At 41.8% G+C, this 16,401-nt stretch overlaps 1 protein-coding gene across 1 annotated transcript in view; it reads left to right on the top strand.

The window, feature by feature from the left end:
* LOC115798443 (PH and SEC7 domain-containing protein 1-like) overlaps positions 1-16,401 on the top strand; it is a gene marked incomplete at its 5' end in the record, with an annotated part of 62,033 nt that overhangs the window by 26,121 nt on the left and 19,511 nt on the right. The window contains one exon of the mRNA XM_030755288.1: positions 13,643-13,686. Within this exon, the coding sequence (XP_030611148.1) occupies positions 13,643-13,686 (44 nt within the window). The remainder of the gene's footprint in view (positions 1-13,642; positions 13,687-16,401) is intronic.

Here is a 16,401-nt window from a genome sequence, read left to right as displayed (position 1 = left end):
AGCAATGGTTTCTGTGCGAGAGCTGAAGAGGGAGCAACCACAACAGAGACACAATTGGCAAGAGTAACAAAACCCCATGAAAAAAAAGAAACTATCCAGTCAAAGGAAGGATTACAGTCTAATATATGTGAGGATGGGATGGCTGTTCCTCAGTGTAGGCAGCAGGCAGGATTTTATTATAAAGCCACCGGCCTGCCTGGCCTATGTTGGCCCCACCACCAACCAAGTTAGTGAGTGTGTCTCAGCTTGCTGGATTTCCTGTTACCTGTTTACATATAAAAACAGTTTGAAAGAGGAATTAAAGGCAAATGTTTAGCTGATATCTGTCTGGTATAAGTCTACCAATCAAGTTGGGCTGAATCATTATATATAAATATACGTTATCATTTCCTTGTCCTAATTAATAAAGTTATAATAATATAATAATAAAGTTTTCTGATAATCTGTACCGCTGTTATTTTCATCAGAAGACTAAAACTCACGTATAACATCCTGCTGTCACAAAACCCACAGTGAAAGAAACACTACACGACACCCACATTTGTCATTTTTAGCATTATTTTTCCATTTTTATAGCATATTATTTTTTAAAGACTTTTATCCTATCCCTGTATCAACATCATGCTGTCTCTCTTATTAAAAATGCAACCCATTGCTGCTGAGATGGTTTCCGAGTGATGTACCCTGTAAGTGACAGGCCACATTAGTGGGATTAAAATGAATGCAGCCGTGCTGCGCTTCAGTTCTGATCCAGCACATCTGGTGGAGTTGCATACTGAGAACTTCAGCTTCACTGTCACTGACCCTTTAATGTTAGTCTCTTGCTCATTTAGCGTCTCGATGTGACCAAAGCAGAAAATGTCAGATTTCGGCACTTGGTGACAGATGGAGTACAAGGTTGTTAATTTTAGCCTTGAAGTTCAGAAATCAATAGGTTGAGAGCTTAAAGAAGGTAATTAGAAAGGAATGGAACCTGAGACATGCTGACTGGTTTTGGTCTCTGTTTGCAAGAACAAACATCAGATATTGTCAGTTCTTTCCTTTCAGAGTGAACCAATAATCTTTTTTTAATGGTTCTATTTCTGCAGCCCTGTTCCCAAAAATGCCCGTGGGAAGCCTCAAGAATCTGCCTAGAGTCAGTAGTTTGAAACCCTGGTGTTCAATCTTTAGTGCCACAGTATTTTTGCATGGCATTGCTAATAGATCAAAGACTGCAGCTGTCTCTTTCTAGTAAACACAAATCTGTAGGTGTTGCACTGAAACTAAATGACCGGGATGGCATGACTTAGTCACTTACATACGTGAAGCAACATGGCAAACAGCTGACCTCAGGTTACCTGAGCAGCATATACACATGATAGCAAATATAAACAGGTATACACTGATGAGACCACATGATCACATGATGTAAGAGTGATCTTAAGGTTAACTCAGAAGGTTACATTAGTTCAGGAATGACAGAAGCATGTCCCAGAAGAATTTTATTTCTCCCTTATCTCTTCTTTTTGATATCAGCCAGCTGTAGGTCAGTATTAGCACATAGACTGTCCCAAATGCAGCAACAGTAAAATACTTTCTACTTTAACTTTCTCCTCACCTTTATTTAACCGGAAACTGTCCATTTCATCTATTTTCTTCCGCTTATCCGGGGCCGGGTTGCAAGGACAGCAGCCTAAGCAGAGAAGCCCAGACCTCCCTCTCCCCAGCCACTTCCACCAGCTCATCTGAGGGGACCCCAAGGCGTTCCCAGGCCAGCCGAGAGGGTTAAGGTGAATCACCACCTTATTGAGGTGGAGGGGTTTGTGTGTCCCAGTAATCCCAGGAGCTATGTTGTCCAGGGGCTTGTCCCCCTTGTGGGGTCTCCCTTGGCGAATTGGTCCTGGGTGAGGGGCCAGACAAGGAGCAATTCCAATGACCCCTAAGGAAGAATCGCCAAGGGAACAGTTTACCATGCCCACGATAGGGTTACCGGGGACCCACCCTGGAGCCAGGCCTGGGTTAGAGCGTATGGTGTCTGGGCATTAGCCCGTGGTGCTTGGCCGGGCGCAGCCCAAAGAGAAGACATGACCCTGCCCTCCTGCAGGCCCACCACCCGTAGGAGCGTCGTAGGAGTCGGGTGCAATGTTTATCAGACGGTTGCCAAGGGCGGAGGCCCTGGAAGACCAATCCCAGCTATAGAGACCAGGAAACTATGATTCTTGATATTACAAATCTCTAGTATTTCACCTATGATAAGCAGCAAAATACACAAAATAAGTATTCACACCTAAAAACGATGGAGTGAGATCCATCCTCAGAGCTAAGGAAGCTTCAAAAGAATCATAATAACTAACAGCCACACTCATCTCAGGCCAAACAGGCATTATTGTTCAGAAATAACATTTTGCAGATATAACCGCTCACAGGTCGCTTAAAATCACTGTAAATTCATTTAGTTGATTTTGAACCCTCATTCCACTTTCAGTACAGACAAACTAGACCCAACATAATGGCTTCAGGTAGTTTTATGAGCTATGTGTTCCAGTGAGCAGCATAATGCTGAAAACGTGGGGTGATTTGATCAGAAATGGTGCCGCCACATAGCTTGTGCAACAGAGTGGTTTCAGCATCACACCTTAGCTGACAGTTCAGCAGCATCTCGATGCTAACTTTTTAAGTAGTTTGTTAAAAGTATTGCTGGAAAATTAAATCAATGGACACCACCATTTTCCCTTTGATACATTTGGGATCAGAAACAGACCAAAAATCCAGTATTGGTCAGGTTCTATGGTTTAAAGTGGCCCTTTTATGCTTGCTGTCATATACACACTGTTACTGTGATGGATTTCATATTAAACATGACCAAAGCTTCAAATGAGGTTTGTGGATATACAAGTAATCCCTGTGAAACAAAAGCTCAGGCTTCAGAATGCCCTAAATGCCCAGATTCACACAGTTTATTGGACCTCAGAAGCCTCACCCACCTGCTGTTCTTCTGTTTGTGAGGGGCAGCCAATCAGGAGACAATTGGCCAAAAAGGAGATGAATGAAAACGGCTTATTTTAGATGGAGGATGAACTGAGGGACAGTACCAAAGCCCAGCTGTCAGCCTTCCCTGGAAAATCAAGAAAAACATACATCAATAAAGACAACACAATGTTTTCAAGTTTATAACATCCAGGATAAATGAATTTTCTTATTTCCAACACCTGTGGCTCAGAGCCTCACATTTGACAGCAAAAAGACAGTGATGGGTACAAATCTCACACATTTTACTCCAAAAATAACTTTGAAATGTAGCGCTGCTGAGGGAGAAGGAATAGAGAAAGATGAAGAAAGGCAGAGTGTGAAGAAGAGACAGCTGCTTGGGTCAGGAGAGGCATGTGGCTGTGGAAGCGCTCCCCCTCTCCCCGAGCTGTCTGGACTCTTCATGAGGGACAGAAGGAGCGATTTAGACAGGATGTGAAATATTGAGTGAGAGCAGACAGGAGAAATGGTAGGCAGGGAAGAAGGTAACTAAAAGTACCACAGTTGTGTAGATTTTTTACCACCGTTTGATTTGCTTTAGGTAAGCAGGCATTCCCCTTTTCTTCAGAGTAAAGTCACCTGGCTGGTATTGGCCCAGTATTGTTTGAGTAAGTCAAGGTTAAGTGCTTTGTTCAATGGCAACTTGAGGATTTTCTTGGGATTTGGGCTTCAAGTCACAAGCTGCTACCCTCCACATACTGCAGAGGGATGGATAATAGTCAGAGAGAGGTCTGCAAAGAGAAAGTATAGAAGCTTTTTCTTCCTCCTGCATCAGGCTAGTCAAAGGTTAGCTCTGTTCCCCCCGGAGCTCCTACCACTCCTCTTCCTCCTGATAGAGCTGCAGACGCCCGAGGGACACCGCTCACTTCTCAGCTCACCAAAATGTCCACCCTGATGTCAAAAGACAGATGCTTGTCATGAGAGAGGAACTGTCTCTTTTTATTTCTCCTTCTTGCTGACTATAAGAAGCGAAACAACCACAACACAAAGAAGATTTTTACTGTAACATATTAAATGTAACAGAAAGCATGAGATACAGAAGGGCAGGAGGACATGGTGCATTAAGTATTTAAAACAATAACAAATACAGCCATTTCGCCCAGTTTTTTTTTCTTCCCTGTCTTCCTGGTTAGGAATATAAGGATCTAACCATCCTGTGGATCAGAAATGTAGTTTGTATCATGCTAATCTGTTCTGCCAGATGCTCCAGGAAGCCAGAATGGTTTGGTTCCATCATGGCCAACATCCCTTGGACCAGAACAAAAATAACTACGTAACCTTACTCAGTAATGGTCTACAACACAGCCTGTGATACAACACAGGGCTGTGATAACCCTCTAAAAAAATCCAGTCCCAAGCTACATTCAACCCAGTAAATCATCAATCCATCCATCCATCCATCCATCCATCCATCCATCCATCCATCCATCCATTATCTTTGGTTTATCTGAAGCCACAGTGGCAGAAGGCTAAGCAGATATCCTGTTGTCCCTCTCCTCAGCAGCACTTTCCAGGTCCTCCTGGTTCTAGGGTCTCCTCCCAGTTAAGCTTGCCAACGAAACCTCCAGACGGAAGCGTCCAGGCGATGTCTGAACCACCTCACTTGGAAACCTGTGAATCTCTAAGCTCCTTATCCTAACTCTAAGGCTGAGCCCAGTTAGCCTATGAAGGAAACTCATTTACTTGTGTTTATTTGCAGCCTTCTCTTTCAGTTCTTATGATCATAGGTGCAGGTTGGTAAATGGAAAGCTTTACCTTTAGGTTTAGCTCTCTCTTCATCACAACAGTGTGGTACAAGGCCCACAATACCGCTGATGCTGTATTAGTCTACCGGTCCACCTCACGATCCACCTTGCCATCTCTCATGATACTTGAACTCCCTCTCTTGCGGCAGCTTCCCAACCCTCTCTTCCCAACCTCCACTCCACCATCTTCCAGTCCAGTATAACGTTTTTAACAAAAGGAAACAATCACTTATGTTACCAAACCAGTGGCAGCTGATTCATTTTGTGCATTGAGAGAGTTTATATGCAGATTGCTGCTGAGAACTCTTCAGTTGGGTCAGTGCGTCTTCAGGTCCTCCACAACATTTAAGCTTTAAGAAACCTAAATATAGTTTAAAGAAAATTCTTCAAAAATAAGACAAAAAGATGGGAACGAGTCAGATGCAGTTCTTGGATTTACTTAAAATCTTTTTTCTGTTGGCAACCATTTCTGTCCCTTTTTGTACCCATTTATTGGGTCTCTGTGATCTCCATGAACTCGGAAGATCCCAAGCTGACTTCCAACCTTGCTTCTCAGACATGCAACCCACCATCTGTTACCCATTCTGCTTCTATATCTTGAATGCTTTTCCATCTTTTGCCTGTTTCTTACTGGAGATAAGAACCTCACTTGAACAGTGGATGCCCTCAATCCCAAACATATGGACAAAGAGGACTCTCCAGAATTTATGGGCTGCTTTTAAAGAGTGACACTTCTGACACGCCCACCATATGAGACAAATGCATATCTTAGTTTCAATGAAACATCTTCGACATATTGCTAAACACCATTTTCAGGTTGATCGGCCCCCCTGTTTGTACTGGTCTGAGTTAGGAGACATAACTATAGTTCCCTGAAGCAGGTTGCTATCACCACTATAAATCTACCAAAACAGGCCCATATGTACACCAGCCTGTAAAAAAGTAATTACTGATCCAGTATCCTGCTAGCTACCCTGGTCTCTGCCCTTGACTGACTGAGATTAGGATTGGCTTTTGGTTGAATGTTAAAGTGAAAAGTCAAGGATTACTCAGATTGAAATGCAGTTGGCTGAAAAATATTTGACTGTAAACGGTAACATATAGTTTCTTTATGCTAATAGTTTTATTATCCCCTTTGCTTCTCCGTTCCCTGTTTGAAGTGCATCCTTCAGTTGACAAATCTCTCTTCAGAAATTGAACAGGATGGTTTATGTTTATCTTTTTAGGGCTTTGGAGATCAGTTGTACTTGTCACTTGCCCCCTGATGTGGCACTTTTTGGGTTACTTTAATATGAGCATTATTGTAACACTATTCACTATATCACAGAAATGAGGAAAAACTGAAAAGTCTCTTTTATGAGGTACATGCCATTTTTCCGGGTCAGCCGTCTAACCTGCCACTCATCTGGGACACTGAAACATTCCCAAGCCTAGAATAATCTCTTGAGTGTACCCTGGGGTCACCAAGGAGGCATCCAGCAGGCATCATGTTCAAATCCTGAAACACCTCCACTGGCTCTCTTTGATGTAGAGGAGTGGCAGCTCTACTCTGAGCCCTCCCCAATGACCAAGCTCCTCACCCTATCTCCATCTATCCATGAATCACCAGCTTAACATGGTGGAGGGGCTTGCATGCACAAGTGATCCCGGAAGCTATGTTGTTGGGGATAATTTGCCTCTGGCAGGGTCTCCCAAATCAAGCTGCTCCTGAGGGATGGATTAAACAAGGTTTCAATAAAGCTCACCGGGGCCAGCACACTGTGACCCCACCCTGGAGCCAGGCTTGTTAAAGCGCCTGGTGGCCGGATCTTAACCAATGGGGTCAATCTTCCTGTGAGCCCAGCACCCGTGGGAGGAGCCGTAGAAGTCCGGTGCTTTGTTGATTGGGCAGCTTTCAAAGGCAGAGACCATAACTGTCCAATCCCCAGGTGCTAAAGATGTGGACCTAAAGAGTGAGTTTTCTAAAAATGGTGAACTACTCCTTTAACTCACAATGTTGTAGTGGCAGCAGTGCACCTACTTTCTCTGCACCTGATCCTTTTACCTTACCACCCTTTCCCACCAGACCACCCCTGCATACTAATTGCCATAGCAAATATATTTTTTAAAAAATGTCTGTGTGTACAACCTTGCCTGCAAGCGTGCATGCATGGAAGAGGCAGTTGGAAGACTGTGATTTGCTGGTGATGACTGAGAGGAGGGAGGGAGGTACGCATTGATGAAGCGAGAGAGCGAGAGAGAGAGAGAGAGAGAGCGCGCTGTCCCTATCAGTGTCTTTTTCGCTCTGCAATTCAGGCAGCCAGCTTTCCTTTCCTCTTCTCCTCCTCCACCTCCACAGCAGCAGCAGCAGCAAGCAGAAGGGGAAGAAAGAAAGAACTGGACAAAAAATCAGGAATCAACAAAGAAAGACAGGAAAGGTATGAAAGACATCGGCAGCAGGAGAGCTGTGGGGGTTTTTTTTCACTCAGACACCCACACCCGCCGACTGTACGATGGGAAGAGGCTAAAACCAGCAAAGAGAGTGTGAGAGAAATTCTGACTGAGAGAAGTGGATCGCAGACGGCAAAGCTGGGGGTGGGAGGGGGGCTGAAGGAGTACAGGATGACAGCGGAACTGTACTTGTGGACAGAGCAGGACAAAGAAGTGAGACAGAAAATCTGCCTGTTAAACTGACGGTAACCATTTTACAGCGGGAGCAACAGGACCGAGCAGGCTTCTCCGTCAGCGCTTCTGCCCCTTCTTCCTGAATTCTGAATTTTATGTGGTTTATGTCGTATCTCTGGACTTGTGACGAAATTGAGGGCGCTCTTTGGAATCCCTGCTCCAAAGTCCGAGGGCGGCCATCCCCCCTCCTCTGCAACTCCTCCTATTGTAGTGTGTTTGTGTTCCTATGAGCATAAAGAGCTTCTCGTGTGCCCATGCCTGTTTTCTACCTCCACATTTTCCACATTTTGCAACCATCTGTTTCATGCTGGCTGTCCGTTCTCACCTGTGCCATCTGTGAGTGTCAGCTTGGGCTTCTTTGGTGTGTTTTGAGTTTAAGGATTCATGACTGTCTTGTTTGCTGCAAAGAGGCAGTTTTATGTCTGTGGTGCAATTAATTTCCCTTAAATGTTTAATAGCCAATCCAGGAAAAAGTTGTGACTGATTCTCACCTGCAGCGAGAGCCTGGCTTCCTCCTCACAGGATGTATAATACATGGCTGTCTTATCAATAATTCAGCATCAGGTGGGCCTGTGGAGTGTTGATCATGACATCCAGGGATGAGCCTGTTGGGGTTTGATGCCTGCTGAGAGCATGGTCTGCTGATGCTGTTGACTCACTTGACAGCAGCTTGATGATGTGTTGCCTCCCTCCGCGGCCTCTGCTGATCGCCGGCTGCTTTCTGTAATAGCTGAATTCTCTCCCAGCTGTCTGTTGGCACTCCCAGCGTCTACTGGACTCCATCCAGCACCTCATTTCACACACGGATCAACTTTTCTTCTTTTTTTTTTTTTTTTCTTTTTTTTTAGCAGCGTGGTTTCTGCAGGACTTAAAATAAAAACTGAATATTTTGAGCAGATTTCCATCAATCTTTGGACACTTCTGTGTAATCACCATGATTGGTGTAAACAGCCTGCACTCGGCAGGGCGCCTGCGTTCACGTTCTCTTTGCACCGTGCGTTATGGCAGGGACTTCCGGATGATGGACCCATTTCGGTATCCCAGAACCCCGCGCTCGCGCTCACTTAAACCCCTTGTGTTTCCAGACCTGCTGGGCAAAGCTCAGGATGGACAGAACCACCCTCAGGCCAGAAAGAGAAGGAAGGTACTGAAATCCCTGCTCTTCATTTAAAATGATTTATTCCACAGCACCAAAGAGATGAATCATTTTTCTACTTCATGTCATAACAAGTGATATCCTACCCAGCATAGCCCTGGATAACTGCTCAGTGTCATTCAAAGCCAGACATCTACTTACCTCAAACCTGCACTGTACATGCTCACAAAATATTGATGATCATGAGTTTATTTGTTTTTAAACCATAGTAGCAATTGGGATTAAAAAAAAAAACATCAATTAAAGATGTGTGCATATCCTGACATATACACACATATTCAAGCAGGAGAAATGGTCTGAACCTATGATTCTTTAAGCAAAGCTAACCTATAAAAATAAGTTTCAAACAGTCACAGGGTGAGACCTGAGAGCTGATGGGAAAAAAATTCAGGTGCTACAACTGCAGAAGCTCAGTTGCCTCTGGATTTAAAATACAGTTAAAAGGTCCTCAACAGATGACTGGAGAAGCCACCTGCCATGAGCAAGCGCTCAGCTGTGTAGGACTTTATACAGTCCCAGTCAAAAGTTTGGGTAAGTGTGTCCAAACTTTTTACTGGTACTGTATGTCCTACACAGCCTCGGCAGTCTAAGATCTAACCTTAACTCAGACTCTAACCCTAACTCAGACTCTAATCCTAACTCAGACAATCAGAATATGTAATTTTTGTTTTCATTAAATTGTTCTCCGGGAAACAAAGAAAGATTTTCTCCAAAAAATAAAAATTCAAAAGTTTTGGCCTTCTGCAAAATACAGAATAAAAGTTGGGGCTAATGTTACCTAACATAGACCTGAGAGGGGACATACAAATCTAAGATGAAGTCTAAACTTCACTGGAAGCCAGTGACAGGAAGTACAGACAGGGCTGATGTGCCAGCACTGGCTTGTTTTTGTTATCTGATTATAGCTGATATATATTTAGGTTAACTGTACCTGGGTGGTTTGGATCTCGTGGAGACCAGTGCTGAACCTCTGCACAGGGGTACCCAGTAATATAATATTTTCATTTATTCATATACTTGAATATGGAGTAGCATTGTTATACTGCTTTCCAGGTAATATATGAGATGGATACCAAATTGAGTTGGTCAGAATGCATTAAAGCCTCACTAACTGTAGGCTTGTCACTGGGATGGTACTCTGAGGTACTTCCATTGCACCTTTGGCAGGGGTTCTTACTTGTACCCTTGTACAATGATGGACTGAAGTAAATGTATTATTACTGTTATTCATTCATAAACTTGGAAAGGCACTGGCATTTGTATAGTGCTTTCCTCGTCTCACTGACAGCTCGAAACTGCCCATTTAATGTAAATAAATAGTAGATATTAAAATACAAGATTTTAAGGTGTTTATTTTATATATGTGGCCTCCTTATATTGCACCTTGAAATCTGAAGAAGAGAGTGCAAAGATGTACTTTTTACTGATATATACAGTACATGTATGTTGCCCTCAGAAGGTCCAGTAATTACCCACAGAGTGTAGACTGTACCGTTATGGACAGAAGTTGTAGCCTTAGGTCTGCATGTATTTACTGTTTGCGTCCACACGTGCATGAGCTGCACAGGTGGTAAATCAGAGCGTCTGATTTCTGCCAGACCTGATGGCACACAGAGCACAGCTCAGTACACTGCTGTTTAACGCCATCACTCAAGGCCAGTGGTTCTCATTTGTTGTCACTCGGTGACGTTGATGGAGCAAGTAGGTGAAGGTGACGAGCGTCCGTCTTTGTCTGAGTGAGCCTTCAGCCCAAATGAGACTGAACGCCGTCAGTCCCTCAGGATTCACATTCAGGAGAAACACAAATCAAACGTGTTCTTCAGAAATAACTCGCCAAATAGACTCAGCTGTGACACACTTTCTGCATATGCAGCACGCGAATCAGAGCTATGCTGAAGTGGGGGCAAATGTAGAATATTACGCATACTTAAAGCCCCAGGCTATTTTTGAAATTTCTCCACATTCACTCACTAACAGCTCCACAACCGTGAGGCTGAAATGAGGAATCATGGACTCTTCTTGATGAAAAATACTCCCCCAACTCCAAACTGTCCATGAGAGAGTAGATTATATAATTATACATTACTGAATATGATTTAAAAGCTCTAAGCCCTGTACCAGGCGACCTCTTCATGTACCAGCCTTGTAAAAAAGCAGCATCATCATTTATCAGCAAACAGCCTTCTGAGAGAGTAGAAGGAGTTAAAGCCTTCATTATTACTGGCAGAAACCAACACAACTCTTTGAGGGATTTCTGGATGAAATGCAAACATTAGCCTATATTTATAATAAATATGCATGTCCTTTGTTGTTGGGCAGTTTTTGTCACTTGTACACATAAACTTCTGCAGTCAGATCACTTTTACTGTTTACGGTTAATATTTGATGTCAGTCAGATTTGTGCTGCAGCAGCAGTTTGTCTCCTACTTTGAAAAAGTGGCGACTCCCAGGAAGCATCTTCCCTGTCTGTGGTGATTATTAAAATGTTTGAGCGCATTTTAGTTTGAAGCATAACTCGAGACTTTTACAGAAGAAGGAGCAAAACAGACCTACATTTGTCTCCTCTGGATGGTCATCAATATTCATGGTGCTCTGGAAGTATTAGGCCGAGTTTGAAAGCTGCAAATGAGGCTGATTGGACACGCTGAATCAAACGCCGTTATCAAGCCAGTGTCATTGGACTAATAGTCACAACAAAGGGAAGTTCGTGATTGGTTGAAAGTCTAAAACACCGACCAGCACCTTAATCAAATAAATGTGATGAAACAGATTTTAGTTTGAGGTTTCTCTCCCCCGTCGCGATACTTAAGATGTTTGGTATTGATCCATGAGAACGTGGACAATGAACCGCCTGTAAGTGTCCTCTCCATCACCTCAGTTGGCACATCTGTCTGTCAGCTGCACCCGCTGCCTTAAACTCTTTGGCTGCCTCCTCTGTCACTGCTCCTCTGCAGCAGGCCGGCTGTGAACGGAGCTGCTGTGTCACATTCAGCTGGCAGAGGCCAATGTCTCTGAGGTGGGGGTGGGGGTGGGGGGTCTAAAGGTCCTGACTGTCACTGCAGATTTGGAGGAAGTTAAACCAAATGGTCCAACTTTCAGATCAGAGGCAGCAGCTGACCGGATCTTTCCCTTTGTTTTTGTTTGTTGATTTTGTGCTGGCTGTGATGATAATTAAAGTAAAAGAGTGATTTTTCTGTGAGGGGAGGCAGTGACCTAAAAATGATAACTGGTGCAGAGGATGTGGCAATGAGAACAAGCGATCAGATACAGATCACTTCTCAGGATTGCTTTTTAGATTTTTAGATTCATCTTTTTTTTTTTTAATCCATGTTATAAAGAAAGGAAAGAAAGGACTTCAGTTCAATCCAAAAGAAGCAGAAGTTTAGTTTAGTTAGTCAGGTAAGCAGTCAGAGAGAGGGCCAAAGGTCAGATTCACATTACTGGAGAAACTCTTTATGGAGTAACACCAAGCTTTAATAATGTGCATACTCATATTCACTCACAATATTGAACATTACCTGAAATGGATTTAATCCATGTCCATTACAATGAGACTCCAATTTAAATACATACATACATACACAGTAACTATGAACACGAGGAAAGGCCGATAAAGACCAGAAAGCTACAGCGAGTTCACCGAGCATCGATTAAATGGGAAGAGCTACAAGGCTGGATTTACACACAGGAAGTAAAATTGACAACATAGCAAATGTCCAAACCCATGACTCTGGTGCTTTAGTGTATTTTATGTTGTTCTAATAAATTATAATAAACAAAAATAAAATGACCCATGCTGGAGAGCATTATGGCATCATAGTATCATTCATAATGAGTGGCTATAAATTACTACTACTATTACTGCTACTGTTGTGAAATTAAAATGTTGTGCTTTTATAAGGTGTTGGAGGTGCATAAACACTACAAATGGGTCATTTTAGCCCATTGGCAGGTGGTTGCTAGGCAACATGATGACATTGTAACACCTGAAGAACCTTCGGGGGCCTGAGATGTACCTGTGTGCCAATTTTGGTTGCTCGACTCCTGACTGTGTAGAAGGAGTTTGCAGGCAAACACACAGATTTGGACTTTATGTTACGCCGCTTCGTTTTATAGGAAAATAATTATTCATTATTCATCCATGTGTTTATCCAACAGCTACATTTTATACTATCGTCATTTTACATGATGAAAGAATATTTCTGAATAGTGAATGAGTGTGAATATTTTACACAAATAAGTTGTTGTTGCTGTTACACAACAGCACGTGAGGACGCTCAAATTTACTAAGCAAAATAAATAGATAAAATAACACTTTACAGTCCTTAAAGTGTTGATATGATCCAGATCACATATACAGGCTTTGGTGGAGAGATGTTTCCTCCTGAACCTCTCTAACTACACTGACTTTATATCCCTGCAGTGTTTTCATTAATTAAGTTATTAATTAAGTTACAATAATATAAAAGTAAGAGAACTTTTACAGCTGATAAACTGTAAGCAGACATAAATACGTAAAATGAGCCAAACCAGGTGTTACCTTTGCCTGTGTTCACCTTTGCTAATAAGTTTCATTATGTTCAGTTTGGTATTTTTTTTTACCAACAAAGAGACAAATTTCTCTGATCACATGATCATTTAAGGTTAGATGTGCAGATGTGACCGTTTTGTCATGGCTTTTTGCTCCCAGACTGTAACTTAATTTTGCTCCGTGTGGGTCGATGCATTTGTCTAAATTATTTATAGGCTGATTGATTGTTCAGGTGCCCTGTGAATAACGGCTTTGTTACTGATGCAGTGGTGTTGCTGGCTGATTGGATGATCAATGGATTGTGTGGCAAAGAAAATGAGTTAAGCTCATGCAAAGGGCGGTTTGAGCAGCATGAAAGGGATGTCATTTCTCTGAGTATAGTTTATTGAATGAAGCCAGCTCGCTTACTGCGCAGTTTCCACAGAAAACCACAATAAACCTGCCTACGTGTTGCACCCCACGCCTCCACCATCTGATCGAATCTCCACCTGAACACTGCTTATAGTTTTGTTAAATGTGATTCTCTTGTTTTCTCTGCAGGCTCTCTACAACTCCATCAAGAACCAGAAGCTGCAGTGGACGCTGTAAGTCTTCTTACATTGACTTCATATTACTGTAATAAACTGCGCTTGTTTCTTTACATCCTCACAATTATGGAGAAACAAAAACAAAGAAACATAGAAATGACTCAATAAATGAGTCACTATCCCAGTAAACACAGTTGAAAATTAATCTGAAAATATATGTAGACATTGTATTGATTTACGGTACTGATATGAGTAAATTTACTGATGTGCATTTTTTACATTTACTTATTCATTTATCTGCTGAGAGCAGCAGAGTACGGAGTCGAGCTAACAAACACCATAAACATGCTCAGTGAACTCTATTAGTGCAGTTGTTAGTTATACATGAATTAATAATAAAATAATAAATTAATGCCTGCAATTATTTTCATGTTTTGGCACATTTTATGCCTTAGCAACTTATTTATAAGCCAATAATTAAAAAAAAAAATTTATTATTGTTTTTGGTACATTTACTTGAACATTTATTTATTAAATCATTTGTTTATATTTTAAAACTACCTAAAAAAAATCCAAGTCATAATGCTATCTTTAATGATGAATGCCTATCTTTATTTTTTAAAATTATTTTTGATAGATGTAATGGCCTGTCCTTTTATTTAGTAAGTCATTCATCTTTCAGCTAAATGCTAATAATACAAATTAAAACTTAACAAATATATTAGTATGTTTTTTAAAAATCATATATACATTTTTTCTTATTTTTGTCACATTTGATCATTTATTTATTTAATTTAATTTAATTTAATTTAATTTAATTTAATTTTTTTCATATTGGCAGTTTTGGTCCCTTGTACACAGCATCCTTAAAAAAAAAAAAAAAAGAAATTCAAAGCTTTATTTATTTTAGATTTTTATTCTTCATTCATTGCATTTTTGATTTTGCCAGCTTTGGTCTTCCATACATTCTGTCCCTTTATTGTCACACACAGACTGGAGGGTAAGAAACAATAAGGGATATTGATCAGCTTGTTTGCATCCTCAGTAATGACGCTAGTGTTGTTTGGCATGTGAAGGAAACATTAGTGTGTCAAGGGTTGCTATTCTGGATCACAGCTCCACGGCGCCTCAGAGATGCCAATTAAGTCGCCAGCTTTCCAAGCTTTGTTGCCATAGTTACGGCACCATGGATACGACTCCATAGCTACCACGATGCTCTTTCTTCCCTGCATCCTCTCAGCGGCAAACATACACAGTGACACAGATTAAATGTACATATTAGTGTATATATAGGCAGAAAACACGTGTATGTATATGAACATGTCGTCTTCTGTATGAAAAGCAAAAGAGAACAATCATAAAGCGAATGAGTTAGAGTGAGAGAACAGGGCAGCTCCATTTAAACGTCTCTTTACCTGCATCCTGTACAAAGGTGCGACCACAGCCTCCCACTACCTTTCCAAAAATAGCAGCTGCAGTGCTCCCGAAGCAGCCGAACAAAAGTGGTCAGAGGAGCAGATCGCGGAGGAGATCCGCAGAGAGGCAGGCAATCCAGTTCAAACATCTCCGCTGACATGTAGACAGCTATTTAAACACTGCCACCGCACAGGAGGCCGCACGGGGATAGAAGACATGTCATTTTTAGACACGTAAACACCACAGAGCGCAGGAGAATCCACCTCCAAACAAAACGGGTTACAGTCGAAGAGATTCAGCCCACAAAGTCTGTTGTTCTTTTTTATGCTTCAGCTGAGATCTTTGAAATAGAATCTGCTTTGGAAAAATTATAATATATAGTGCAGAGGATTCATCCATCTTAATATTCAGTAATGTTTCATGTGGCCTGGCTTGTTGGCTGGTAACCTTCAACTTAAACTTAATTTAAGCTTAATTTATATCGCAGGCTCATCACCATACTGTGTTTACGTCACATTTTACAGCCAAACAGATCTATTACAGAGTTTGTAGTTACATTTCTGGGAAATCAAGCATCCTGCCGGAGATGTGCTCAGCTCACTGCAGTCCTATCCTAAAGGTGTCTTCTCATAAAAAAAAAAATAGAAATCACAGATTCATCCCTGGAATGCAAACAGGAGAAATTGAACCAGGAGACGTAACGATCTCAGAGAATTGTTTGAGTATCTTTTCTAAATGTTGCAGCGCTCTCGCTTTACCATCTTGCTGCTCCTGCAGAGACGCATCATTACACGCTCGCGCCTCCAGCCCTTTTCGAGCTTGCTGTGCTTTTTTTACGCCAAAAATAAGGAGGTGCGTGAAAAGCTGAAAATATACAGTTATGGTCAAAATTTTCCATTCCCTCATCAGGGGTGTGAATGTCAGGGTAATTTAGGCTTTTCATTATTTATCTCAACTGCTCTTTTTCCAGGGTGGAATGATTGTACAGCATATGTCTTTCATGACTTTAAAAAACAAGAACTTTGTGCACAAGTTTAAACAGATGATCCTAGAACCTCTAGGTGTTTAGAAATGGCTCAGAGAGACCTTCCCAAGTTCTGTAAATCTACAGTTCTCCTTCTTAGTGCTTCACTGAGTTCTTTGGACTTTCCCACTGTTCTGAGTGTTGGTCAGTCGATGAGTGCTGTCAAACAAACGATCATGATCACTAACAAGAAGTTAGCAGGCCTTGTCAAGTTTAAAGACATTGTAGAAGCAGCACTCATTAAAAGATTTAAGTGAATGTATGTATATATTTGAACCTATATGTATGCTTTAGAGCCTGTATGGATCAGAGAAAATTCTAAATGAATTCAA

The sequence above is a fragment of the Archocentrus centrarchus genome, chromosome 19, assembly GCF_007364275.1.
Source record: "Archocentrus centrarchus isolate MPI-CPG fArcCen1 chromosome 19, fArcCen1, whole genome shotgun sequence".
NCBI lineage: Eukaryota > Metazoa > Chordata > Actinopteri > Cichliformes > Cichlidae > Archocentrus > Archocentrus centrarchus.
Note: the sequence above shows the minus strand (reverse complement) of the source record. Positions and strands in the feature narration are given on the sequence as shown.